The 27,018-nt window shown below is 39.8% G+C and overlaps 1 protein-coding gene across 1 annotated transcript in view; it reads left to right on the forward strand.

Annotated features, from left to right (window-relative positions):
- Positions 1-26,677, forward strand: part of LOC137374452 (limbic system-associated membrane protein-like) — a 1,003,210-nt gene extending 976,533 nt beyond the window's left edge. Inside the window, exon 7 of the mRNA XM_068040581.1 lies at positions 15,328-26,677. Coding sequence (XP_067896682.1) covers positions 15,328-15,428 — 101 coding nt within the window. The 3' untranslated portion in view covers positions 15,429-26,677. The remainder of the gene's footprint in view (positions 1-15,327) is intronic.
- The last annotated feature ends 341 nt before the right edge of the window (positions 26,678-27,018 follow it).

A 27,018-nucleotide genomic window follows, 5' to 3' on the forward strand; every position in this document is an offset into this window, starting at 1 on the left:
AGTTTGATATTTGATGCATTAGAGTGTGGTATGTTGATCTCTAGGGCTGTTTCTCAGTTATTTTGATGACCTTGAGCAAGGACGAAAGATCTCAGTGAAGCAAGTGGAAAGAAGAGCAAGAGCCAGAAGTTGCCCAAAGAGATCTTTCTTTTACTTTGTTTGTGGGGGCAGAAAGAGCAGGTGTTAAGGCATCCCCTATCCTGTGCTCTCCTCCTTCCTGATCATGAAACCCTTCCAATACTTACCTAAGAGCCAGGGACCATTCCTTTGGTACTGACAGTGAGCCACCTGCCAACCAACATTTGACTCTTGTCCTTTAGCTTGAGATATACAATTAGGGTACAGATTTGAGCATAAGCAACGTGTTTCACCTCGACTGTAATTCCCCCTCCTCCACAAAAAGGTGAAGTACCTGCACTCACTGGATAGGCTTACAAATCCAGAATGATTACTTGGGCAAGGTATAGGATAGCGACCAGCACACACTGAACCAGACACAGTATGAATGGTGTTAGCACATCTTCTAACTTAACATAATTGTTAGGCATAACCAGTGTTTAATCTGTTGATTAATCTTCATCATCGTTCCACAATAATGTTTGTTTCATTCTTACATGTGAACATATGAATTAGGAGCAGGAGCCGACCACTTGGCCCTTCGAGCCTGCTCCGCCATTCAATAAGTTCATAGCTGAACTGATTACTCCACATTTCCACTTACCACCGATAACCTTCCACGCCCTTGCTTATCAAGCATCTATCTACCTCTACCTTAAAAATATTCAAAGACTCTGCTTCCACCACCTATTGAGGAAGAGAATTCCAAAGACTCACAACCCTCTGAGAGAAAAAAATTCTCCTCATCTGTCTTAAATGGGTGAATCTTTATTTTTAAAAAGTGACCCCAAGTTCTCGATTCTCCCACAAGGGGAAACATCCTTTCCTCATCCACCCTGTCAAGACCTCTCAACATCTTATATGTTTCAATCAAGTCGCATCTTACTCTTCTAAATTCCAGCGGATACAAGCTTAGCCTGTCCAATCTTTCCTCGTAAGGCAGCCCGCCTATTCCAGGTATTAGTCTAGTAAACCTTCTCTATACTGTCTCCAATGCATTTACACACTTCCTTAAATAAGGAGTTCAGTACTGTACACAGTAATCCAGATGTGGTCTCACCAATGCCCTGTATAGCTGAAGCATAACCTCCCTACTTTTATATTCAATTCCCCTCGCAATAAACGATACCATTCTATTGGCTTTCCTAATTACATGCTGTACCTGCATACTAACCTTTTGCAATTCATGCACTAGGACACCCAAATCCCTCTGCATCTCAGAGCTCTGCAGTCTCTCACCATTTAGATAATATGCTTTTTTATTCTTTCTGCCAAAGTGGACAATTTCACACTTTCTCACATTATACTCCATTTGCCAGGTCTTTTCCCACTCACGTAACCTATCTATATCTCTTTGTAGCCTCCTTATGTCCTCTTCACAACTTACTTTCCCACCTATCTTTGTGACATCAGCAAATTTAGCAATCATACCTTCAGTCCCTTCATCTAAGTCATTTATATAAATTGTAAAAGGTTGAGCCCCAACACAGATCCATGGGTCACACCACTCATTACATCTTGCCAACCAGAAAATGACCCATTTATGTCTAGTCTCTGTTTCCTGTTAGCCAACCAATCTTCTATCCATGCCAATATGTTATCCTCTACACAATGAGCTTTTATTTTCTGCAATAACCTTTGATGTGGCACCTTATCAAATGCCTTCTGGAAATACATCCACCAGTTCCCCTGTATGCACAACACATGTAACTCCCTAAAAGAACTCCAATAAATTAGTTAAACTTGATTTCCCTTTCCAAAACCATGTTGACTCTGCCTGATTACCTTGAATTTTTCGAAATGCCCTTCTATAATGTCTTTAATAATAGCTTCTAACATTTTCCCTAAGACAGATGTTAAGCTAACTGGCCTATAGTTTCCTGCTTTCTGTCTCACTCCCATTTTGAATAAAGGAGTTACATTCACTATTTTCCAATTTAACTGAACCTTCCCCGAACGAGGGAATTTTGGAAAATTAAAACTAGCGCATCAACTATCTCACTAGCCACTTCTTTTAATACTTGATGAAGTCCATCAGGATCCAGGGACTTGACAGCCCGCATCTCCAACAATTTGTTCAGTACCACTTCCCTGTTGATTTTAATTTTCTTGAGTTCCTCCCTCCCTTCCATTTCCTGACTTACAGCTAATACTGGGATGTTACTTGTATCCTCAATAGTGAAAACTGTTGCAAAATATCTGCTCAGTTCATCTGCCATCTCCTTATTATCCGTTATTAATTCCCCAGACTCACTTTCTATAGGACCAACGCTTAACTCTTCTTTTTTAAATATCTATAGAAACTCTTACTATCTGTCTTTACATTTCTAGCTAGCTTTCTCTCGTACTCTAATTTTACCTTCCTTATCAATCTTTTAGTCATTCTTTACTGTTTTTTATATTCTGTCCAATCTTCTGACCTGCCTCCTATCTTTGCTCAATTATAGGTTTTTTCTTTAAGTTTGATACTATCTTTTAACTGTTTTAGTTAACCACAGATGGTGGGTCATACCCTTGGAATCTTTCTTTCTCATTGAAATGTATCTATTCTGTGTATTCTGAAATATCCCCTTAAATGTTTCTATTGACCTCTCCCTTAACCTGATTTGCCAGTTCACTTTAGCTAGCTCTGCTGTCATGCCTTCATAATTGCCCTTATTTAAGTTTAAAATACTAGTCTTGGACCCACTCTTCTCTCCCTCAAACTGAATGTAAAATTCAAACATATTATGTTCGCTGCTACCTAGGTACGCCTTAACTATGAGGTCATTAAGTAATCCTGTCCTTTTACACATTACTAGATCTAATATAGCCTGCTCTCTGGTTGGCTCCAGAAGGTATTGTTCCAAGAAGTTATCCTGAAAACATTCTATGTTCTCCTCATCTCGGCTACCTCTGCTCATCTGATTTTTCCAGTCTATATGTAGGTTAAAATCCCCCATAATTATCACTGTACCTTTCTGACAAGCTGTCATTATTTCTTCCTTTATACCCCATCCTACAGTGTGGTTAATGTTAGGTGGCCTGCACACCACTCCCACAAGTGACTTCTTGTCTTTATGATGTTTTATTTCTACTCAAACTGCTTTTACAGCCTGGTCTCCTGAACTTAGGTCATCCCTCTCTATTGCGCTAACATCATCATTAATTAACAGAGCTACCCCTCCACCTTTTCCTCGCTTCCTGTCCTTCCTAAATGCCATGTTCCTTTCAATATTCAGGTCCCAATCTATGTCGTCCTGCAGCCATGTCTCTGTAATGGCTATCAGATCGTACTTATTTATTTCTATTTGTGCTTTCAGTTCATCTGTTTTGTTTTGAATGCTACGTGCATTCAGATACAGAGCCTTTAGTTTTGTCCTTTTATTATTTTTGTAACCTCTAGCCTTATCTGTTGATTTACTCTTAGATTTGTACTCTCTGTCCCTTCCTGTTATAGTCTGTTTATCATTTCCCGTATTAATACCTTTCTCTCTTACCTTGTCTCTCCTCCTTGATTTACCATATCTTCCCAAATTTGATCCCTTGCCCCCACTAGTCAGTTTAAAACCCTCTCTACTTCCCTAGTTATGCTTCTTCATATGGAGCGCTCAAATTACACTGAAACAAATTGCATTATTCATTATTTAAAGATCACCTTCCATTTTTCTGAAAAATATGCCTTTTCTTTCATTGTTAATGTCAAATACAGTATTTTAATTTGGGAAAAAGGACAACACTTTTAGCAAGTATCAAATATATCAAGTCCTGTGAATCATCAAAATTTATGAGGAAAATCCACGTTGATTGCTTGATATACTAAGCTGTCACTGAAAACTAAAATATTCTTTCAGAGTTTTATTTTCCAGGATGTAGTTTCCATAGTCACATAAATGGCTAATTATAATTAATCTGTTACAAAATTTATTCATTAAAATAAGAAATATCATTGGTAGAGAAAGTTTTCAGTGTGAACTCAGTTCCTGCAACTGATAAGCAGCAGCCTTTTCTAAAAAAAAATGTTGCTGCCATGTTAGGCATAATAACATTCATGTTGTAGCAGAGGCATAATAAAGATGAAAGCCATCAGGCACAATGAGGTAATTGCATTACTCCCTTTTAGGTCCTCTATATATAAACATAATAGCATGTCTTGCAAAAATGTTGCCATGGTGATAATCTCCTTATTTCTTGCTAGACTACTTGTGGCATTTGGATAAATTATTTGAATAGAATGAGAATTGGATGGTTTCGATAATGGACAGGCGATCGTTCTGCCACATGACTGCCTGTGCATGAAGACAAAAATTTACTCCTCTCTGTTAGGTCTTCTTGGATGATCAAGTTTATTCATATAAAGCCAATGGTTGGTTATTTGCGACCTGTTTGGTCAAATTTCATTTTCCCCAAGAAATGCAACATAAGGAGATCTTGCTTGGTGTTATGACCAGCTGAGAAGGAGTCTAGGGGTTCCCTCTCAGCCTTTGCCTGATTTAACTGTAACAGGATTTAATTTTAAAAACACGGTGTTTTTAGCTTCCCCTCAGTGAATCCTTGTTCACTGCTCCAATTGTAAGGCAAAGAAATCAATTCAGACAGGTTTTCTTAGATTTTAAACAGGAAAAGTAGAAGTTTATTAATCTTAAACTCTAATCCGGTTACTGACTACGAATATGCAATGTGACCACGCTTGCATGCATACGCGATAAACACACAGGCAGATAGAGACAGAAAAGCAGAAAAAAATAAAGGGGAAAAGTTTGAGGCAATAGATGGGTTTCTGTTTTGCTGTCCTTTGAGTTTACTGTGAAGTCTTTGGTTGTCAGTCAGACTTGCAATTCGTTGGGGCCCAGTGCACACTTCAACTTGGTTCGAGGTTGGAGTCTTTTCTCTCCTGAGGTTTATGTATCTTCCGTGGGTCCGGTGGCTTGGGAGAAAGTGAGAGAGAGGGAGGCTTCATTGCTCCAGGTTCCAGTTCAAACAGTCTTCTGCCTCTTTTTCTGTGGCATAATTCCAAAAAACCCAGGTTGCCCAGCAGGTTAGTCATGTGACTAGCTGGTTTGACCACTTCTGTTTGTGGATTCTGCCTTCTTAGCAGTCATTCTGGTGAACACAGCCCATTTTCAGTTAAGTGGACCAAGGAATAGTCCTTTGTCTCTCCAAGCATTGTCTGTTAGTATGCAAATATTTTTCCAGCTGTGTCTGGTGATTTTTTTTTTAAACAAGTCCTTCACTCCAGCAACAGTTTAAAATCAGTGTTCATATGCCAAAATAAATATGCTGCATTCTTGGCAGATGAGGGTCTGCATGACACTTGGAAAAAGAAAAACAATCTTCACTGACAGATGACATATAAAGATGATGCAGACCAGCATCTGATTAATGCCTTGTGCTGAATTCCTTTTCTAGAATAATGTGACAAAATATCAAAACCCTTAAGTGACACTTGGAGTTTGCATACTGGAGGTCTACACACAGCTTGATGCAGCCGCACACGAAGGTGGTCATCAGGATGAGGGCCACGTTGGGTACATTTTTCCCGCCCTTGTCCAGAGATTTGAACAACGTGTCCCTCCGGACCCGGTCCATTTTAGATCCCCAGACGAAGCGGAAAATGGCTCGGGTGACTGCCACAGCGCAGGAGTGGGGTATGGGCCAGACCTGCGCCACGTAGAGCAACAACGTGAGCGCCTCGCACCGGATGACCGGGTTCTTACCACAATGGAGAGAGATCGCTGCCCCCACATGCCCAACTTTTGTCGTACCTTGGCTACTCGCTCCTCCCATGTTTTGGTGCACGCCCCGGCCCTGTCCCCGGTGTTGCGAAGGATGGGCCTGGGCACATTGCCGCGGAACGCTCCATGCAGTTGGGCCGTGCCGTACCACCTATCCTTCGTGGAGCAGTTTCTGCGGGAAAACACCTTTGACCACCGGTCCATCAGGCAGTGGTCTGCACGGAATGTCCTCAAGGCCCTATGGGAAAAGGAGACGGTGGATGCTGTCGGATGGTTCCCCGAGCAGACCGTCAAAGTCATTTGGCGGAATGCCTCATCACCAGAACTTTCAAACAAGCACCAAGACGTAGCTTGGCTGGTGGTGAGAAGGGCCCTCCCCGTCAGATCCTTCATGCACACCCGAAGTCTCGCCCCCTCCGCACAGTGCCCCCGCGTTGGCTGTGGTGGGGAAGAGACGGTCGCCCACCTCCTCCTGGAATGTGTCTTTGCAAAGCAGGTGTGGAAAGAGATGCAGTGGTTTTTGTCGAGGTTCATCCCAAGCAGCTCTGTAACACAGGTGTCTGTGCTCTACGGGCTGTTCCCAGGGACGCACACCGAGACAAACATCAACTGCTGCTGGAGGACTATCAATTCGGTGAAAGACGCCCTTTGGTCTGCCCGAAACTTGCTGGTCTTCCAGCGCAAAGAGTTGTCCACCACCGAATGTTGCAGACTGGCACACTCCAAGGTCCAGGACTACATGCTGAGGGACGCACTAAAGCTTGGGGCAGCCGCAGCAAAGGCTCAATGAGGAAAGACCACAGTGTAAGGTCCCCCCACCAAGCTGAACTGAGGGGCTGGATCCATGGGAAACCCCTCGAACTGTATCGTTGATATTTTCTTTTGCTGTAAATGTGAAACTGTAATTGGCATGACAATTGTGAAATGGAAGGGTTGTGAAGAAACTCATGATAGTATTGAAGGAAACTGATCTCCCTTGCAATGTTTGTATTTTTTGGTGCTGTTTGAAACTGTTTGGCAATGTAATTTTTGCAGATTTTTATGAATAAAGTATAGTTTGGAAATAAAAAAAAAATCAAAACCCTTAAGTACATGATGGGCTGAATCTTACAGCCCCACACGTTGAGGGGGGGTCATGGCAGGGGCGGGCCAGAAAATGCCTCCAGCAGAGGCCGCCACGGGCCTCGATGTTGGAAAGACCCGGCCCGATATTGCTGGCGGCGGTGAGGCCTTGTGGTGGTCCCCCCCACCACTCGGCGACAGGGGCCAAATCTGCAAATTTAAAAAATGTAAATGATTTAATTAATTACTTACCAGGTCCCGCCATTCATTCCAGGGCGATATTGGTGCTGGTGGCCGGCACTCCCGTGCCTTTCCGAGGCGGAATACTGGTTGGGAGGGGTGAGCAAGTTAGTCTCTCTGTGTGGGAGTTGGGGAGTGGCGTCAGAGTAATTTATTTGGTCTAGGGGATGGTGGGAAGGCGTAAAATTTAGAGTTTATGAACTTTGGCGGCGGGGGGTGTGGGGGGGGTGTGGGGGAGGTGCACCAGGTAAGTGTTTAGGGGGGAGGGACAGGGGAGGGCAGATATTTAATTCTATGGTTATTGGCGGGCGTGGGAGAGGATCAGTATCAAGTTATTTAATTTTTTTATAAACAATGTCCCTTTCAATTTTAAATTGCAATGTAGGGCTCGCAGCCCTTTAAAAATGAGTGACTATAAAGGCCAATTCTAGAGTGGCTATAAAGGCCAATTCTGGAGTGACAGACTCTTCCACAGGTGCTGCAGATAAAATTGGTTGTCGGGGCTGTTACACAGTTCGCTCTCTCTTTGCACTTCTGTCTTTTTTCCTGCCAACTGCTAAGTCTCTTCAATTCGCCACTCTTTAGCCCCGCCTTAATGGCTGTCTGCCAGCTCTGGCGATCGCTGGCAACTGTCTCCCACGATTTGCGGTCAATGTCACAGGACATCATGTCACGTTTACACTCGTCTTTAAAGCGGAGACAGGGATGGCCGGTAGGTCTGATACCAGTGACAAGCTCGCTGTACAATGCATCCTTGGGGATCCTGCCATCTTCCATGCAGCTCACATGGCCAAGCCATCTCAAGGGCCGCTGGCTCAGTAGGGTGTATATGCTGGGGATGTTGGCTGCCTCGAGGACTTCTGCGTGGAGATACGGTCCTGTCACCTGATGCCAAGGATTCTCTGGAGGCAGCGAAGATGGAATGAATTGAGACGTCGCTCTTGGCTGACATACATTGTCCAGGCCTCGCTGTCGTAGAGCAAGGTACTGAGGACACAGGCTTGAAACACTCGGACTTTGTGTTCCGTGTCAGTGTGCCATTTTCCCACACCCTCTTGGCCAGTCTGGAAATAGCAGCGGACGCCTTTCCCACGCGCTTTTTGATTTCTGCATCGCGCGACAGGTTACTGGTGATAGTTGAGCCTAAGTAGGTGAACTCTTGAACCACTTCCAGAGCGTGGTTGCCGAGATTGATGGATGGAGCATTTCTGATGTCCTGTCCTATGATGTTCGTTTTCTTGAGACTGATGGTTATGCCAAATTCGTTGCAGGCAGCCGCAATCCTGTCGATGAGTCTCTGCAGACACTCTTCTGTGTGGGATGTTATTGCAGCATTGTCAGCAAAGAGGAGTTCCCTGATGAGGACCTTCCATACTTTGGTCTTCGCTTTAAGACAGGCAAGGTTGAACAACCTGCCATCTGATCTTGTGTGGAGGAAAATTCCTTCTTCTGAAGACTTGAACGCATGTGAGAGCAGCAGGGAGAAGAAGATCCCAAACAGTGTAGATGCGAGAACACAGCCCAGTTTCATGCCACTCAGGATAGGAAAGGGGTCTGATGAGGCACCGCTATGTTGAATTGTGCCTTTCATATTGTCATGGAATGAGGTGATAATACTTATTAGCTTTGCTAGTAGTCTGAAGAGAGCACGTCTGCTGACGATGTCAAAGGCTTTGGTGAGATCTATGAAAGCAACGTAGAGGGGCATCTGTTGTTCGCGGCATTTCTCCTGTAGCTGGCGAAGGGAGAACAGCATGTCAATGGCGGATCTCTCTGTTCGAAAGCCGCACTGTGCCTCAGGATAGACACGCTCGACCAGCTTCTGGAGTCTGTTTAGAACAACTCGAGCGAAGACTTTCCCCACTATGCTGAGCAGGGAGATTCCACGGTAGTTGTTGCAGTCACCGCGGTCACCTTTGTTCTTATAGAGGGTGATGATATTGGCATCGCGCATGTCCAGTGGTACTGCTCCATCATCCCAGCACAGGCAAAGCAGTTGATGGAGTGCTCAGAGTATAGCAGGCTTGGCACGCTTGATTATTTCAGGAGTAATGCCGTCCTTCCCAGGGGCTTTTCCACTGGCGAGAGAATCAACGGCATCACTGAGTTCCGATTTTGTTGGCTGTTCATCCAGCTCATTCAAGACTGGATAAGTCTCATCCAAAGCATGACATAGATTTTTTTGGAATAAGACTTGTTAATTATTTTCTGTAAGAAAATTAGTTACTCTTCATTTGTCAGTATCTATGTCCAAAAAGAATAACTTGCTCAGTTTACAAGGAAAGGTTTTCTGCAACCATTGTAGAATTTAGATGTTTCAGTAAGAACAGAGAAGAGGGTAAAAGAGGGGGGGGTGTGGCATTGTTAATCAAGGAAAGTATTACAGCGGCAGAAAGGATGTTTGAGGTCTCGTCTACTGAGGTAGTATGGGCCGAGGTTAGAAACAGGAGAGGAGAGGTCACCCTGTTGGGAGTTTTCTATAGACCTCCGAATAGTTCCAGAGATGTAGAGGAAAGGATAGCGAAGATGATTCTCGACAGGAGCGAGAGTAACAGGGTAGTGGTTATGGGGGACTTTAACTTTCCAAATATTGACTGGAAATACTATAGTTCGAGTACTTTAGATGGGTCTGTTTTTGTCCAGTGTGTGCAGGAGGGTTTTCTGACACAGTATGTGGACAGGCCAACCAGGGGCGATGCCACATTGGATTTGGTACTGGGTAATGAACCCGGCCAGGTGTTCGATTTAGATGTAGGTGAGCACTTTGGCGATAGTGATCACAACTCGGTTAGGTTTACCTTAGCGATGGGCAGGGACAGGTATATACCGCAGGGCAAGAATTATAACTGGGGGAAAGGAAATTATGATGCGATTAGGCAAGATTTAGGATGTGTAGGATGGGGAAGGAAACTGCAGGGGATGGGCACAAACGAAATGTGGAGCTTATTCAAGGAGCAGCTAATGCGTGTCCTTGATAAGTATGTACCTGTCAGGCAGGGAGGAAGTTGTCGAGCGAGGGAGCCGTGGTTTACTCAAGAAGTTGAAGCGCTTGTCAAGAGGAAGAGGGCGGCTTATGTTAGGATGAGACGTGAAGGCTCAGTTAGGGCGCTTGAGAGTTACAAGCTAGCCAGGAAGGATCTAAAGGGAGGGCTAAGAAGAGCAAGGAGAGGACACGAGAAGTCATTGGCGGATAGGATCAAAGAAAACCCTAAGGCTTTCTATAGGTATATCAGGAATAAACGAATGATAAGAGTTAGAACAGGGCCAATCAAGGATAGTAGTGGGAAGTTGTGTGCGGAATCAGAGGAGATAGGGGAAGCGTTAAATGAATATTTTTCGTCAGTATTTACAGTAGAAAAAGAAAATGTTGCCGAGGAGATTACTGAGATACAGCCTACTAGGCTAGATGGGATTGAGATTCACAAGGAGGAGGTGTTAGCAATTTTGGAAAGAGTGAAAATAGATAAGTCCCCTGGGCCAGATGGGATTTATCCTAGGATTCTCTGGGAAGCCAGGGAGGAGATTGCAGAGCCGTTGTTGTTGATCTTTATGTCGTCATTGTCGGCAGGAGTAGTGCCGGAGGACTGGAGGATAGCAAATGTTGTCCCCTTGTTCAAGAAGGGGAGTAGAGACAGCCCTGGTAATTATAGACCTGTGAGCCTTACTTCGGTTGTGGGTAAAATGTTGGAAAAGGTTATAAGAGACAGGATTTATAATCATCTTGAAAAGAATAAGTTCATTTGCGATAGTCAGCACGGTTTTGTGAAAGGTAGGTCGTGCCTCACAAACCTTATTGAGTTTTTCGAGAAGGTGACCAAACAGGTGGATGAGGGTAAAGCCGTAGATGTGGTGTATATGGATTTCAGTAAGGCGTTTGATAAGGTTCCCCACGGTAGGCTATTGCAGAAAATATGGAAGTATGGGGTTGAAGGTGATTTAGAGCTTTGGATCAGAAATTGGCTAGCTGAAAGAAGACAGAGGGTGGTGGTTGATGGCAAATGTTCATCCTGGAGTTTAGTTACTAGTGGTGTACCGCAAGGTTCTGTTTTGGGGCCACTGCTGTTTGTCATTTTTATAAACGACCTGGATGAGGGTGTAGAAGGGTGGGTTAGTAAATTTGCGGATGACACGAAGGTCGGTGGAGTTGTGGATAGTGTCGAAGGGTGTTGTAGGGTACAGAGGGACATAGATAGGCTGCAGAGCTGGGCTGAGAGATGGCAAATGGAGTTTAATGCGGAGAAGTGTGAGGTGATTCACTTTGGAAGGAGTAACAGCAATGCAGAGTACTGGGCTAATGGGAAGATTCTTGGTAGTGTAGATGAGCAGAGAGATCTTGGTATCCAGGTACATAAATCCCTGAAAGTTGCTACCCAGGTTAATAGGGCTGTTAAGAAGGCATATGGTGTGTTAGCTTTTATTAGTAGGGGGATCGAGTTTCGGAGCCACGAGGTCATGATGCAGCTGTACAAAACTCTGGTGAGGCCGCACCTTGAGTATTGCGTGTAGTTCTGGTCACCGCATTATAGGAAGGATGTGGAAGCTTTGGAAAGGGTGCAGAGGAGATTTACTAGGATGTTGCCTGGTATGGAAGGAAGGTCTTACGAGGAAAGGCTGAGGGACTTGGGGTTGTTTTCGTTAGAGAGAAGGAGGAGGAGAGGTGACTTAATAGAGACATACAAGATAATCAGAGGGTTAGATAGGGTGGATAGTGAGAGTCTTTTTCCTCGGATGAGGATGGCAAACACGAGGGGACATAGCTTTAAGTTGAGGGGTGAAAGATATAGGACAGATGTCAGAGGTAGTTTCTTTACGCAGAGAGTAGTAGGGGCGTGGAACGCCCTGCCTGCAACAGTAGTAGACTCGCCAACTTTAAGGGCATTTAAGTGGTCATTGGATAGACATATGGATGTAAATGGAATAGTGTAGGTCAGATGATCGGCGCAACATCAAGGGCCGAAGGGCCTGTACTGCGCTGTAATATTCTAATTCTAATTCTAATTCTAATTAGCGTCTTGCACCCTCAGTGACCTACCTCGAATACAAGATCTCTTTCTCGTCCTCAGTTCTTTTTTCTTGTGGCTATTGCAGCACTCCTGGCTGTTGGTGTTGGTCAGTGCATCAGAAAGTCTGAATTTCATCTTACACTATTTCTTAAATTATTTCCTTTGAGTAATCATCATTTAAGGGACCCGGGTTCGATTCTGGGTACTGCCTGTGTGGAGTTTGCAAGTTCTCCCTGTGACCGCGTGGGTTTTCGCCGGGTGCTCCGGTTTCCTCCCACAGCCAAAGACTTGCAGGTGATAGGTAAATTGGCTGTTGTAAATTGCCCCTCGTGTAGGTAGGTGGTCGGGAATATGGGATTACTGTAGGGTTAGTATAAATGGGTGGTTGTTGGTCGGCACAGACTCGGTGGGCCGAAGGGCCCGTTTCAGTGCTGTATCTCTAAATTAAAAAAAACAGGGCCTCCAAATTTAAGATGTATCTCTTGTGGTGGCTATGACAGCTGATAAAGCTTTTCCTGGTTTTCAAATCTTTTCCCACTATTTGGCTGCTACAAGGCTTTTTGGAGAAATTTGATATGTATTGCTTCATTTGAAACAATACCTGGTAGTTCATTGAGTATTCTAGTATCAAATTTTTAAAAATACTATTATACAGACATTGCAGGCTCTACAGCAGTCCTACAGATGCACATTGATCAGGCAGGTATCAGTACCTCCTGAAAAACTCAAACTGTTTAGTTTCATGGGATAGACATCTATGTACAAGTATCATTCAACATGGTATTCTATCAACGACAATGAGTAAAGTTTATTGATGTATAGATTACCCAAATTAATGCAACTTGTTTCAATCTTCTTCAATCATTATTACTATGGCCCAAGCCAACAGGGGAAAAATTGTAATGTTGCAGCTGTTAGTTGTGGTTATTCTACATGGAGATTTAGAAAATGTGTCAAATTGGATTTTACCCATGTTCCCTGAGCTTGGATTTTTAATGTATAATATTCTGCAAAGTTGGATTCAACATTTTTTTTCTCAACACTAAACCAGCAGCATGAAAGCTCATTTCAGATCACAATGGTAATTCAACAGAGATAGTATTGCTATATACCTCAAACATATCAGGCTATTATGAGAAGCTGGCTTCTTGCATCACTTGAGGGTCCAAGTGTCATTCCAATACATTAGCCAAGCCGGAGGTTTGGCTGAGCAGGCATCGAGAGCCTCCTGCTCACATTAAAGGTAGGTTTTTGACCTTAGTCTGGCAACAGATTGACAGCTTGTTGGGCCAAGCTCCTGTATCATTAGGGTGGGGTGAATCTTTTCATTCTTGCAGTTGTTCTCCCTCAGAAAGAATGATCTGCATTTTTGCAGTGGAAAGAATATGCTATAAAAGACTGAACCAGCTCGGCTTTGAAAGTTTTGCTAGTGAGGGTGAGCCATGTTTATATAGTAACCTGTATATTTATTGTTTTCCATTAATTGGGGAGTGTAGGGAAGATCTTCTCATTGTAATATTGAAGTATTTTGGTGTTAGCTTTTTGAGTGCTAAACTAACCTGACAGTTTTAGCATACTTTTCATTGAATAACATCTACAAAACTGGTATGAGTGAATTTAAATACTGAGTGTTATACACTATAATGAAAGAAACATTTAGAGCTGCACATCATTTCTTTATTCATGGATATACTTTCATGTGTTCCATTGTTATGCTTTTGACTGAAATACCCTCATAGTTCTCAAAGAATTGATTTATAATTGATTTGGATTTATATTGAAACATGAACGAAAAAAAAGTAGTTTCCATTTTAATGTCAGTTAATAGCAAGATCTCCTGTTGCTCCACAGGAAATTCTTCTAACCACACTATTAATATTGATTTTAAACCCTCCTGACTTCTCTTATAGATTATGATATTTCATGCTACTTTTATGTAATGTGCAGTGAAATAAAATCTAGAATCACTTTAGTTAATTAATATGACATAACACATAAGTCATGTTACATGTGTTTGACACTGCTCAGGATGGTACCTTCTACCAGTAGGTGTTCCAAGGTTAGAAAGTATCTTAGCCTTCAAGTGATATTGATGGGGCCCCATTTTTGCTTTGCACTTCTGATTAAAAGGACAGAAAAACATCTTTTGGTTCAAATAATAAATGTCGTTTCACTCCTTGAACTATACTGTAATTGTTTAAAGTGTTATCTCCACCCTTCCATGCTCCATCCTATATGTTATCTATACATGGAGCATAATGTAATGAAAATGCTAGTGTGAACTCACGTGGATTATAGTTATATGTAACTGTGTACAACACAGTAGACACCTTGTTATTCCATTGCATTAGACAATCATGAAAATAATCTTCTACTGATTAGAAGAGAATGTTTCTTCCAATATGTTAGTAATATTGTAAACAGAGCAGGGAGGTTCATAGCATTAATTATTTCTAGCAAAATCATTTGAAAAGATTTTACTGGAAATAACGATCAAAGGAAATCTCCCCCACCTGGTTAATATGTTCTGTTTGCTTGCGTTGAACGTGGCCTATTGTAACTATAGATGTTGTGGCCATTGTTTGTGAAGTGATTGGCACATTGTTTCAGCATTTTAGTTGTAAAACGTTCCTTTGTCAATTATTGCCAAAATGGCATGTAGCTAATGATAAGTTGACCAGGTAATCACTGTGGGTGCTGCTCATCAGTTATTCTTCACTATATCCCAGTTTGGACTGTTTTTACCTGCAAAAAATCCACAACTTAATTAGTTCTGACTTTATGTGATTATTATTTGAATCAATTGAGAACCCTTTTCAGCAACTAGACTCTCCTGCAAGTATGCATACTTCATAATATTGACAGACTTAACTCAAGCTAGAACTACCAGTGATGGAGAATGATGCCATATTCATTTTGTTTTGCTCTGTAGGCACCTTTCATAACATGGGATCTTGACTGTAAGGCATGTCCTATTTGGGCATGCCTCAGAGGCAGGAGGGAGTTTTTCTTGCAGCTCTGCTCAATGAAAGCAGGTTCTGTTTTGTTAACTACAATAAAATGCTCTGAGAAAAAAATCTGACCCATTTGTAAACAAAAAGCAAAAAATGTGAAAGTGACAGCTATAGATGTTAATGTTCAACTTAAGAAATTGATATTATTAATAGTATTTCTCTTTTTCACTCATACAGGACCAGGCTCCATGCGGGACTCAGGCACTGGATTAGCAGGCGTCACCATATCACTGTGGATGCTAGCAGCAACTCTAGTCTGTCTAATTTACAAATGTTAATAATACGAAAACTGACCCCAAGGAAAGAGGAGACTATTTGTATTTCAACACAGTGCGTGACACCGCACAAAAAAAAAGTATTGCTAGAAAAGCTTTTAGAATAGAAACAAAACAAAAGATTGAGGGTGTATTAGATACAAAAAAATCAACATTTGCTCATGAATTTCAAACATTGTGTAAAAAGAAATTCTTTCTCCTGTCATATTTGCTAATGTTTACATTCACGCAGATCTAACCCTTTGTTTTCGATCTGAATGATGACATTTAATCAGCGCAAAACACAACCCTGCATTTGTTGGTGCCAAGTGACCCATTCACCATATAAAAATTATACATTACCGGAGTAATACTGAGGGTGATGAGTGAAACTGGAGTTCATTGTTAAATGGATTGATTATGAATTGATGAATCACCCACAATATTTAGGTAAGGCACTGATGTACAGCAGCCTGGATTAAAGGGTAAATTCTTGATGAATTTAATCAATTTGCTCAAAAAAGCTACATGAATTAAATGGGGCCCTCTTCTTCAAAAACTGGTTCAGAAAAATTCGGAAAGCCTACAGAACACTTTCTTTTAAATTATTAGTGGAACTAAAGATGCCATTAGCAATGTATATATCCTGTAACAAATGCTAATATATTCTGACCAGATCACAAAAATATCTCTAAGTTACTCTATCTAAATTAATAATACTCTAAATTAAGGAAAAGGTGAAAACTTTGGGGAAAAAAGGTGTAATTTTTTGAAACCTCCTGATTTCTATTTATTACTGGGAGGACATCCAACTGGTCATGCTTTTCAACCAGGGATCTCAACTAAGACCATACTCAAGGGAGTAATTTCAGTTTATTGAAGCCCTGGCTGATTTGTTCTGTTATACTGGTTTAATGAATATAAAGGGAACATTGTTAGCAAAATACAGGATATATATTAACCTGCAGTGGTTTATGAAAATGACCCCTTCTGACTGATTACAAAGCTCATGATATTACATGGCCTGTGTCATCTATAGGATGTTTTGTTGCACAATGCTCAATGATTGAGTTCTATTGATAACATACATTTCTTGTTTATTTATTAAATATGTAGAATTTTATCATTCTTTATGAACGTAAAGGTTTCCCTTGTAAAAAAAAAATTTTTTCTTGATAATCAGCTTATCACCAAGGGGAAATCCAAGTGGTCATGCCCTTCAAATGCATGGGGTACTAAAAGGAGGGTTGTCTCTGAAAATCATGGGTTTTCATGAAAGAATGTAGAGACATTAAATCAAATTTGAATGGGTATTATATGAGCATTGAGCCTGAACATTGCTGACAGAGGGAGTGATATGTCATTGGTCATAAACCACTGCTCGTTAAGCTATGGGTGTGACATACTAATTTTAAATATAATACATGACATGCTATAGATCACAACTAACACTCAAGAGTTTCTAATAACCACTGCATCCATTGGAGCATGCAGTGACTCATGTGACTCCAATTTAACTCAACTTGTGACTAGCTCTTAGAATGAGTCTACAAGGCACCAGTTCAATGGGTCATAATAATTGCTTATCTTATAAGAGTTATGAAGCAAGATCGCATTTCAGACGCTAAAAATGTTCATTTTTGTCAGTGTATATATGAGGCCAATGCCCATGAATGGATTTACATATATTGCTAGCTTTAGACCATGCTAGTTTTCCTTGTGACAGTTAAGTGCTATGTATATACAGAAGAGAAGGCCTGGAAACAGTGATAGGGTTTTGCTCCACTTTATCAAGCTCTATTTCATTTTTCAGTTAATAATGGTCCTATAACATGGTGTGGTGCACTGTAACTTTTTTTTTTTGCATTTCCCTATATAATCGATATTCAGCATTACAGTTCTATAGATGGATGTTTCTAAGGTAAAAGGTGAAAGAAAATAGACTGTTCATTGCTAGTGCAAAAGTAATTCTTCGCTGTGTTCAACAAAAGCAGATTTTACTGGAATAATAAAGTGCTTTGGAAAAGAATAGATTAACTTGCTTGAAATAAAATGAATATTATGTACAATGGTGATCACATAAAATCTGTATTAGCAAAGTTTGGATTAATAAACCACTGCTGTAACACCACCGTAAATCTATGAATGGAGGAACACTCCAAATAGGAGTCACAGCCTCCAACATGCAACAAATTTACATTCCTCAAACAGTTCAATTTGTGATTGTGAAGCTGATTTATATCACAATGAAACATGCAAAAGGCATTTTAAGACATTTTTTTCCTTTAATAATTGCCCAAAACTGGATGCAAATTACTTATATGGCATAACTGTACAAAAAAGCTTTAAAAAATTAAAATGGTGCGTGGATCTAATTTGAGTTCTTTAGTTTGATTTAATTCCAACTTGGTTCCTGTTATTAATGCTGTGGTAGTCGCTTATGTCTAATATTTTGCAAGTTTCTTGGTTAGGCAATGGGTTCTGGAAATGATTTTTATACAGCTTTCATTAAAGATGGGATTAGCACAGAAACTCCACAGAAGCAACCTTACCACTGTTTTTTTTTAAACTTGCTTTTCGTTTTCCCTTTCCTCATTCTGGTCTTTGGATACCACTTGCTACAGGCATCCTCTTTCAGTTGGGAGGGCTTTATAGTTAGGGCTTCAACTTTCCTCACAGCCAGCACTGACACTGCTTGGTGATTGTCTGATGGGTGATATGAATCAGAATCTGCCAAATCTTTCTCCGATCTATCCCAAGATGAAATGTCTCATTCCAGCTAGAAGCCTATCTGACAAATGCTATCCCAAGAAAAGCAAAATGAAGTAATGGGAGCCCTTCGACATGTGCTTGTGTGACTCCATGGTTGGAAGTCATTTGCACAACTGCTTGAAGCTACCATATGGTTTCCAACATTACCACAACTTCAGATTTAATAACTCCATCCATTATGCACATAATTCTATACAGCTGTACTAGGCCATGATGGTGCAATTAAGAATACACAAAAACTATCTGTTGCTAAAGAAAATGGCAGTGAAATTGGGCTATTCCAACAGCCTGACTTTCTTTGGGCATGTCATAAAATGGGCTGCCAATTTACTATGAACCAATTTAGCACTCTGAGTGTAGACCAATTCCATCCTTAATAATACTATGTCCAGACAGATAGAAGAGTAAATGGTAAAATGCTATATGCTTTAATGCTTGACCATTTCTAGGCCAACAATGCTCTCTTAGCATCTACAATACAGTTTGCTATCTTTCTGCCTGAAAAGTTATACCAAACTATATTATAAAATAGAGGTCACAATAACCATAGATATCAGTGACTGCGAAATGATGCTCAAACAGGTTATCAGACTTGTGTTAGCATAGACAAGTAACTATGATAATTACTGACTCTAATTACCACTTTGGTTGATAATTTGTTCAATGAAAAATCCTTTGTTAAACTTTGCATGGAATGAGATTTGTAGCAATACATCAGATATTTAAATTATAATCACTGCTTTTTAAAATAAATATCCATCGCATTTTAGAGCTAAGGTGTTCAGAATTTCAGGCATGATTAAAAGTATTACAATGTGCAAAGCTCAACTGAGGGGCAATAGTCTGTCACCAATAACTTTACGGCATCAATGTTATATATGTTTTGTGTATTACTTCAATAAAAGCTGGAAGATACTTTTACCAAGTATGGTGAGTGCCCATGCAGACAGTGCTGTGAGACACTAGTGGGCAATAACTTTTACCCATTGTCTACTGACATTATGATCAGAAGATAATCCAATAATCCAAAACATTTTAATTATAACATTGTCAAGTACAATGTTTTCCATTTTTTCTCCCCAACTCGGGATAAAACACAAACGAAAAGTTACTGAATTAAGTACTTTAATAATATATTATTTATTCTCAAATTCATAAAGCAAATCCAATTGAATCATCTGGTTCTTTCCACCAACTAAGTTGTGGCAATGTTGTTTCTGGTGGCCAGCAATCCCATGATGCTCTGCTTGACCTGTGGAGTCTCTGTAAAGTATTGTGTTTGAAGGATTGTATTGTAAATATTTCTGTGCAACAAGGATTAAGCAGGCCTGTAAAATGCAGAAAGCTGTTTGAAGCATGCCATGGCTGATTGATGTTGAGGAATTTCAGTAAGGCTGGCAGGGATGGGTTGTTTCTCAAAACTTTTAAGCCATTACCTACATTACTACTTCTGTAAAACTGGTGAGATTATCTGGCTGCTTGAAAAGTTTGAGAATAATATGTTAAGCAAGTTCTAACTAAAATTAATTTTAATTGAATTATGGTGCCAGTCAAATTCCGTATTATATAATAGTTTGATTTGTATGAAATAGACATGATATCGATGGCAAATGAGATTAGATTTTTGCATTACCTGTTCATTGAAACAATGTTAACCTTTTGGCACTAACAAATAAAATATGGGGCCGTAACTGTTTAACAGTGAATTATTGGCCATGATTTACTAGATTAATTTGTTGGTATAACCATTTTATTCTGACAAGGAACCTTTTCCTGACCAATGAGTTATTCAAAGATAGGAATAATATTTCGTGCCAACAGTACAACACTAATTTAAGGTTGTGCTTTTTTTTTTTAAATGAGGTTTCTCCTAACATAAAGGTTGACAGTGAAAATTTCTCTTGCATCTGATGACAGTACTAGGAATGCCTAAGAAACTTGTGGAATAATCCAGTACAAATGATGGACATCGCCAACAAGGACCAGGCAGCAATATCCCATTCAATCAATTATGTCAGTGCCCACATAGGTATAAGATGAGATTGCTATAGCTCATTCGACTTCAAAATCTCCAGTCAATTGAGCAGCGCTTTAAAAAAGGAAAAGAGGCACAAAGGAAGGTGAATTTTTATTGACTGTCAAATACTGATGACTTAAAGAATCTGATCTGTTTATGTTAGATCTGCAAACGCTGATTTATAAATACAGCCAGTCATAGTTCTTAACTTATTTGAGTATTTGATTAACAGAGGTTGAGTAGTTGGTATGTTACTGATTAATGTTGTCGCAACGGCTCTTTTATACAGATTTGCATAGTATAGCCCGTCATGTTGGCTACATTGATCTGTTTTTCTTCTTTCAGTTACCAAATATTTTGTTAACTGACAGTGCATGGTTTTGCATACACATCTCCTGCACATTGTTTCCAACTATTCATAAGCAAACTCAATCGAGACATTTGTCTCTGCCATTAATGCTTCAACTCCGAAAAGACAGGTCAGAATCAGCTAGGAATTAGAGGGAGGACAGAAGCTGAAAGCTATTTTCTATATGTGTACAAACAGAAAACAGCCCAGGCCGCAGATTTGAAGAAATGAAATCTTAAGATTACAATTGCTCTCTGCATTGAGAGTTAATCATCCCATGTGGATCTTTGCACTATGGCAATGATAGTTTCTACAGTCCACTGATTGACTTACTACTTTGCCCCCTTTGCAGTGCTTAGTGTCTATGCATATCATTTGCACTCAGTGTCACGTTGATCATCAGACACATTTGCTGAGAAGTTGTTCAAAACTTGAGGTTATTTGTCTGTGATTCCTGTTAAGACTCTTCATTAACAGCAACTGTAACCTTGCCCCAGTTTGATTTAAAACTGATTCTACTTCAATAGTCTCAATATGCCAGACAGGCTTCAAAAAGTTTCATGTAATATATTCTTACTCTTTTTTTCCTTTGTCATGTTTTTGCTCTTTTTACCCATTTTTTCCCTTTTATTATCAAGCCTCTTTTCAGTCTTTATCTGTTTTGCTGAAGAGTATTCCAAAAATTGTTTCCCTGATTTAAAGATCAGGATGTATTTAAAATGCGACGACTTAACTGGTGTGCATTGTGCAGCAGTGGGTCTGATCTCCAAAGTTGATACTAAGGTAATTTGTGAATGTTAATTTACTGACTGGAACTTGGTATACCTAAAGTCTTGAGTACTTGTCACCAGATGCAACGAGAAGATACCCATTCTTTATTACTATCTGTCAATTACATTGTAAAGACAAGTAAATATATTTGGGAACTGATTGGTTTATTAGACCTATGGGCCACAACTAGTGTCTGTTACACCACTAGAACTGATATCTCTTACATTGTTGCAGGAACATAATAAACTGGTGCTGCACCTGGCATTAATATTCATAGTGTCTGGCACCTGAAGAAAGAATCTGTAGCTTTCAAAAATTTAGCATACTATACAAATGTGTTGCCTTCATACTATCGTCATATTACTTTTCAGTCTATATGTAACTAGATAACAATATAGGTGAATACACATTTTATAAGTCAATTGTTACGACCAGGTGAGAAAGATGTCTAGGATTCCCTCTCAGCCTCTACCTGGTCTTACCATAAAAGGGTTTAATTTTTTTAAATCACCATGTTTTTAGCACCCCCTTGGTGAATCCTTGTTCACCGCTTTCCAATTATAAGGCAAAGAAAGCAGCACAAACAGGTTTTCTTAGGTTTAAAGATGATAAGTTGAAATTTATTAAACTTGAACTTAAACTCTAATTCAGTTGATCCCTACGGATACACGCCGTACCCCACGCTAGCATGCATACGCAATGCACACATGCAAATAGCGACAGAAAAGAGAAGAAAAATAAAGTGGAAAGGTTTAAGGCAATATCTGAAGAGTTTTTGTTAAGGTTCTTCGAGCTCACTGGAGTCCTTGATTGTAGGTAGATCTTGCTTTTTGTTGGGGCCCAGTATTCTTCTTAAACCTTGCTCACTGTAGGAGGCTTTTCTCTCTTGGGGTTCATGTGTCTTCAGTGGATTCATAGGCTTGTGAGAAAGAGATGGGAGCAAACAGGAGAGATTTTTTCAGTCCAGGAGCAAACAGTTTTTCTGAATTCAAACTCTCTGGTTTGTTCAAAAGACCCTGGAATAGCCAGTTAGTCATGTGACCAGCTGGTCTAACCAGTCCTGGATTGTATCACTTTAGCAGTCTCTGAAATGCTACTCTTACACACAATACCTGGTGATCAAGGTCCATTGTGGGTTGAATGTGTCAGGGAATGGTCCTTTGTCCTTCCAAGCACTGTCTGTTAATATGCAAATGTCTTCTCCAGTCATGGCTAATCTGTTTAACAAGTCATTTCCGCACTCCAGCAACAGTCTAAAATCAATGTTCATGACAAAATTAATGTGCCTCATTCTTGGCAGGTGGGGGCCTAGCATGACACAATGATAAATATACTGCTACTTTGGAAAAATGTTAAAAGTTCCGATGTTACAATAATTATGAGATTTCTCCAAAAATATTAGTGATTTAGAACAAATAGATCAATGCAGTGTTATACAGTTGAAATCTATGTAAAAAAAACATCTTCAGGTATATAATGTACATTTATATGCATTGTATTCAACTGTGCTAATGTTTATGTCATACTTCCCATTTTTTTTACATTGATGCTAATCCATAAATATTAGGAATGGCATAACAATGGTGAAACACCTATGAATGTATTGCATCCATTCTAATTGATCATATTTCATGCTCTTAGACTTCTAGATAACCTTCAGTGTGAATTGCTAAACTGCAAGCCACATACCATGGAATTGTTTTCACTGTTACAATCTAACTTCTTATGTGACATGAGTCACTGCACTTCAAAAAATGATTCATTCTGAAGAGTGCTTTGACATATTTCAGCATTTTCTATATTAGCTTTATTCCCACACTGACATAAAATTGAGAAAGGGAGTTTCTACCCTAAACATTTAGTGACTGATATCAGCCGCAATGTAAATATAATTGATCTTAACAAGGTTTCTACAAGTATCTTTTATGGTGCTCACAGCAAGTAAGTGTCCATCTGAGATCAAGAATTTGTAATTAGACTGTGTTGTCACACCCTGGCTGTAATGTCAATACTGACTTCTGTTTTAGGTGTATTAAGCATGCTTGAGGGAAAGGGATATGCAACCTCACATATACTATCACCCATCACTTGTTTCAGTAAAGAAAGATTCAAACAGTTTATTTACATTTTATTTATTACAAGAAATGAGTGGTAAACCTAAGTGAACATATATATTATTCACACATCAGCACCTTAGGATTTATCTATGTTCTTCTCCTTAAACATGACAAAGAATTTGTCGAATTTTTTTTTATTTTGAACAGTTCTGACAATATATGGAGGTGTTTGAGTATATTTTTGATAGGAGCAGTTTACTGCAGCACTGATATTGCCCAGCAGCGTTTGTTAAAGACCCATAGAAATTACATTATTGTCTGTTAGACTGAGCCGTCTTAAGGAATTCCTGGTTATGAAATATCATAACTTAAACTAAAAGCAACTTTGAGACTTTTCATAAGATTAAGTGCAACAAGTAAACTCCAATGACATCTCTAATCTGTTGAAATATCAGTGCAAAATATTAACATTCAAATAAATAATGCACGCCATGTTATTAATCATTTAAAATTTTCTATTCATTCGATCTACTTCATTGATTTTTGACAGAAATATAGTTCTTAATATTAACCTTATTTGTGAAATATTTTGAATGTTATGTAGCTCAAAATATAACCTTTGTAGAAAGTAACTGAGCAAGCGGAGTTACTATTGGTTGTCCAATATTAATCAAAATAATTCCTGTGGAAACCATCTTACATTTGCTGGTTTTGTACCTTGCATTTCTACCACATTATGTATTCCCTGTGAATAGATTTAAAATGCAGAAAAAAAGCTGCACTACCAGTTACATTGTGGATGCATGTTTCCTTTTTGATAGCACTCAGCTGTGATTTTGTAATTCATGTTAAGGAGAACTGAAAAAATGGATTAAATAGAGAAAATGTAAAAGAAACTGGATCCAAATTGTAAATGCATCCCAAAAATGTACTTCAAATTCTAATCCAAATCCTTGTCAGATTTGTGCAACCCTTGTAAAGAGCTTACTTAGAATATACCAAGAAGGCGAACCACTTACGGTGGGATTGTAAATCGCAAATCCATAACCTCCGATACTTGCAGCCACCCTTTTCCTTCTCCTTACACTAGAAGTGCCTGGGACATCAGTAAAAATATCTGGGCAATTTATTCATGCCCTCTCCCCCAACTCCAGACTAATCCTTCAAGGTTCGCAGGCTGCTGAGCCAAAGTCTAGTAGTCTCCTCAATCCTGTTCAAAATTCCATGCAATCTGTCTGAGGGCCAGCAATCAGGATAAATGTGAACCATCACACCCTAATGCACAACAGAATTGCTAGTAATCTCACCCATCATGTAATACCCAGTGCCTGTACAAACTGAAGCAGGACTTCCTGCCCCGAATGCCATTACGGAAACACAATGCACAGTGGTCGTGAGAGCAACTGCACAAAATATGTTTGTTTTTAATAACTTGCACTACAATTTATGAACTTTTGCTATTTTACCATGATTAATTCGCAATTGCCTCCAAAATTACAACTCGGGGTAAATATTCATAGTTTTTATTCACCTGCTTATGAGACAAAATAAAATTATAGAATGTGGTAGCTGTTGGATAAATCTTCACCTCCCCTTAGTTTACTACACAAAAACGTTTTGCTCCAAAACTAGTAGATGCTATTGTAAAAATGAATAGCATCTGTGAGCCAGCTAGAGAATCAGTACACTATGTCAATGGAGCACAGTGGTTTCAGGATCTCCTCTTTAGGGAAATGTCTGAAACTGTGTGGAATATTCCTTCTGCAGTGGGCTTTTATAAAGCAAGGTGGTTTAAAAAGAGATGCAGAAGACTAATCGGGTATTCAAAGTGATAGTCTGAACTCTCCAGCTGCCTTCTCCTGTGCAGCTCCTACATACAAAGTATCCTACACTTATAACAAACTCATAATTAATTGTAATTTCAAAGAAACAATCAGCATCCTTCACCATTAATTACAGTAGTGGAAATTTGAACATTCCATATCACAACAACTTGTATTTATATAGCACCTTTAACAGAGTAAAATGTCCTAAGGTGCTTCACAGGAGTGTTCGTAAACGGAGCCACATATAGAGATGTTAGGGAAGATGAACAAAAGCTTGGTCAAAAAGGGAGGTTTTAAGAAGTGTCTTAAAGGAGGAAAGAGAGATAGAGAGGCAGTGAGGTTTAGGGAGGGAATTCCAGAGCTGAGGGCCATGGCAGCTGAAAGCGTGGCTGACAATAGTGGAGCAGTTAAAATTGGGGATGCTCAAGTACTCAAGATGTCAGAATTGGAGTAATGCAGATAACTTGGAGGTTTGTAGGGCTGAAGGATGTTGTAGAGATCGGAAAGAGGTGCAGCAATGGAGGGATTTGGAAACAATGGTGCGAATTTTTAAATTGAAGCGTTGCTTAACTGGGAGCCATTGTAGGGCAGCAAGCACAGGGGTGATAGGTGAACAGGACTAAGTGCGAGTTAAGACATGGGCAGCAGAGATTTGGATGACTTCAGGTCAACGGAGGGTAGAAAATGGAAGGTCGGCCAGGAATGTTTTGGAATAGTCAAGGCAGGGGATTTGGTTGAAATCTGATTTGAGGCCTAAAGTCAAGGTATGATGTATATTGTAAACTCAATCATTTATATTGCAAGTACTCTGTGATCTCTAAACTGTTGGTAACAATCACATCTAAAAATATCCAACATTTGGAACTAACTAAATCTGCAAAAATGTTCAAGTTTTAAAGAAGCTACAGTTGAAGGAACATGAATGAAAATAGCAATGTTTGTTAGACTGAAAGTTGTTGGATGCTTTATATCCTTCCCATTACGTTAAGAGAGAATCAAACAGATGAAGCTAATCTGGTAACTGAGAGATTTTAACATTGCCTATCCCCATCACTGGCAGAGGTGATGGGGTGCAATTTATCATTGGATGTTGTGGATGAAATACATTGAAATGTGTTGGATTGTGCCATCCCTAATTGATCGTGTCTTTACACTTTGGTAAGTTGGTCAACAAGTTCCAGCAGCAGTAATGGTGAAAGCAAACACAGACACACACACACACACACACACACTAGCTAAAGCAAACTCTGGCTACATGTTCAGGTTCATGATGTGCTTAATTTTTATTCTGAACAATGAGAAAAACAACCTCATTGCTGTTTTACCCAATTCCTGCCAAACTTACTCCTAGCTGTATGTTGCTGTGACCCACTCTGTACTGCTGCACCACTTGTAAAATTGTATTGATGAATCCTATGTATATTTTGTGTGTGATTATAAACATATTCCAGTGAGTGAATTTTTCTACTTTTACTGCTTTCCACTAGCTTGTGTTGCTTTGGGTTTGCTAACATGAATAAAACCTGTTTTAAGTGAAAATGTCTGTCTCATATTTTATTCCTACAACCAACTGAAACAAATGCACAATATGGTATAAGCTTATTGTCAGGTATTTAATGCAGTATAATCTGTGCCAGAGGCAAATGCAAAATAGGATATTTGTTCTTTTAAAAAGGGTGTTGCTTCACGCCAATGGTGTATAATTATTCTGATTATAATTGCAAATAAATGATCTGTGAAATATGGAATCAATAATAAAATGCATGTTGCTTTTAAAAGAAAATTGTTGAGGCAATTTTATGAGATTATAATCAGGTTGAAG

Source organism: Heterodontus francisci, chromosome 10 (assembly GCF_036365525.1).
Source record: "Heterodontus francisci isolate sHetFra1 chromosome 10, sHetFra1.hap1, whole genome shotgun sequence".
NCBI lineage: Eukaryota > Metazoa > Chordata > Chondrichthyes > Heterodontiformes > Heterodontidae > Heterodontus > Heterodontus francisci.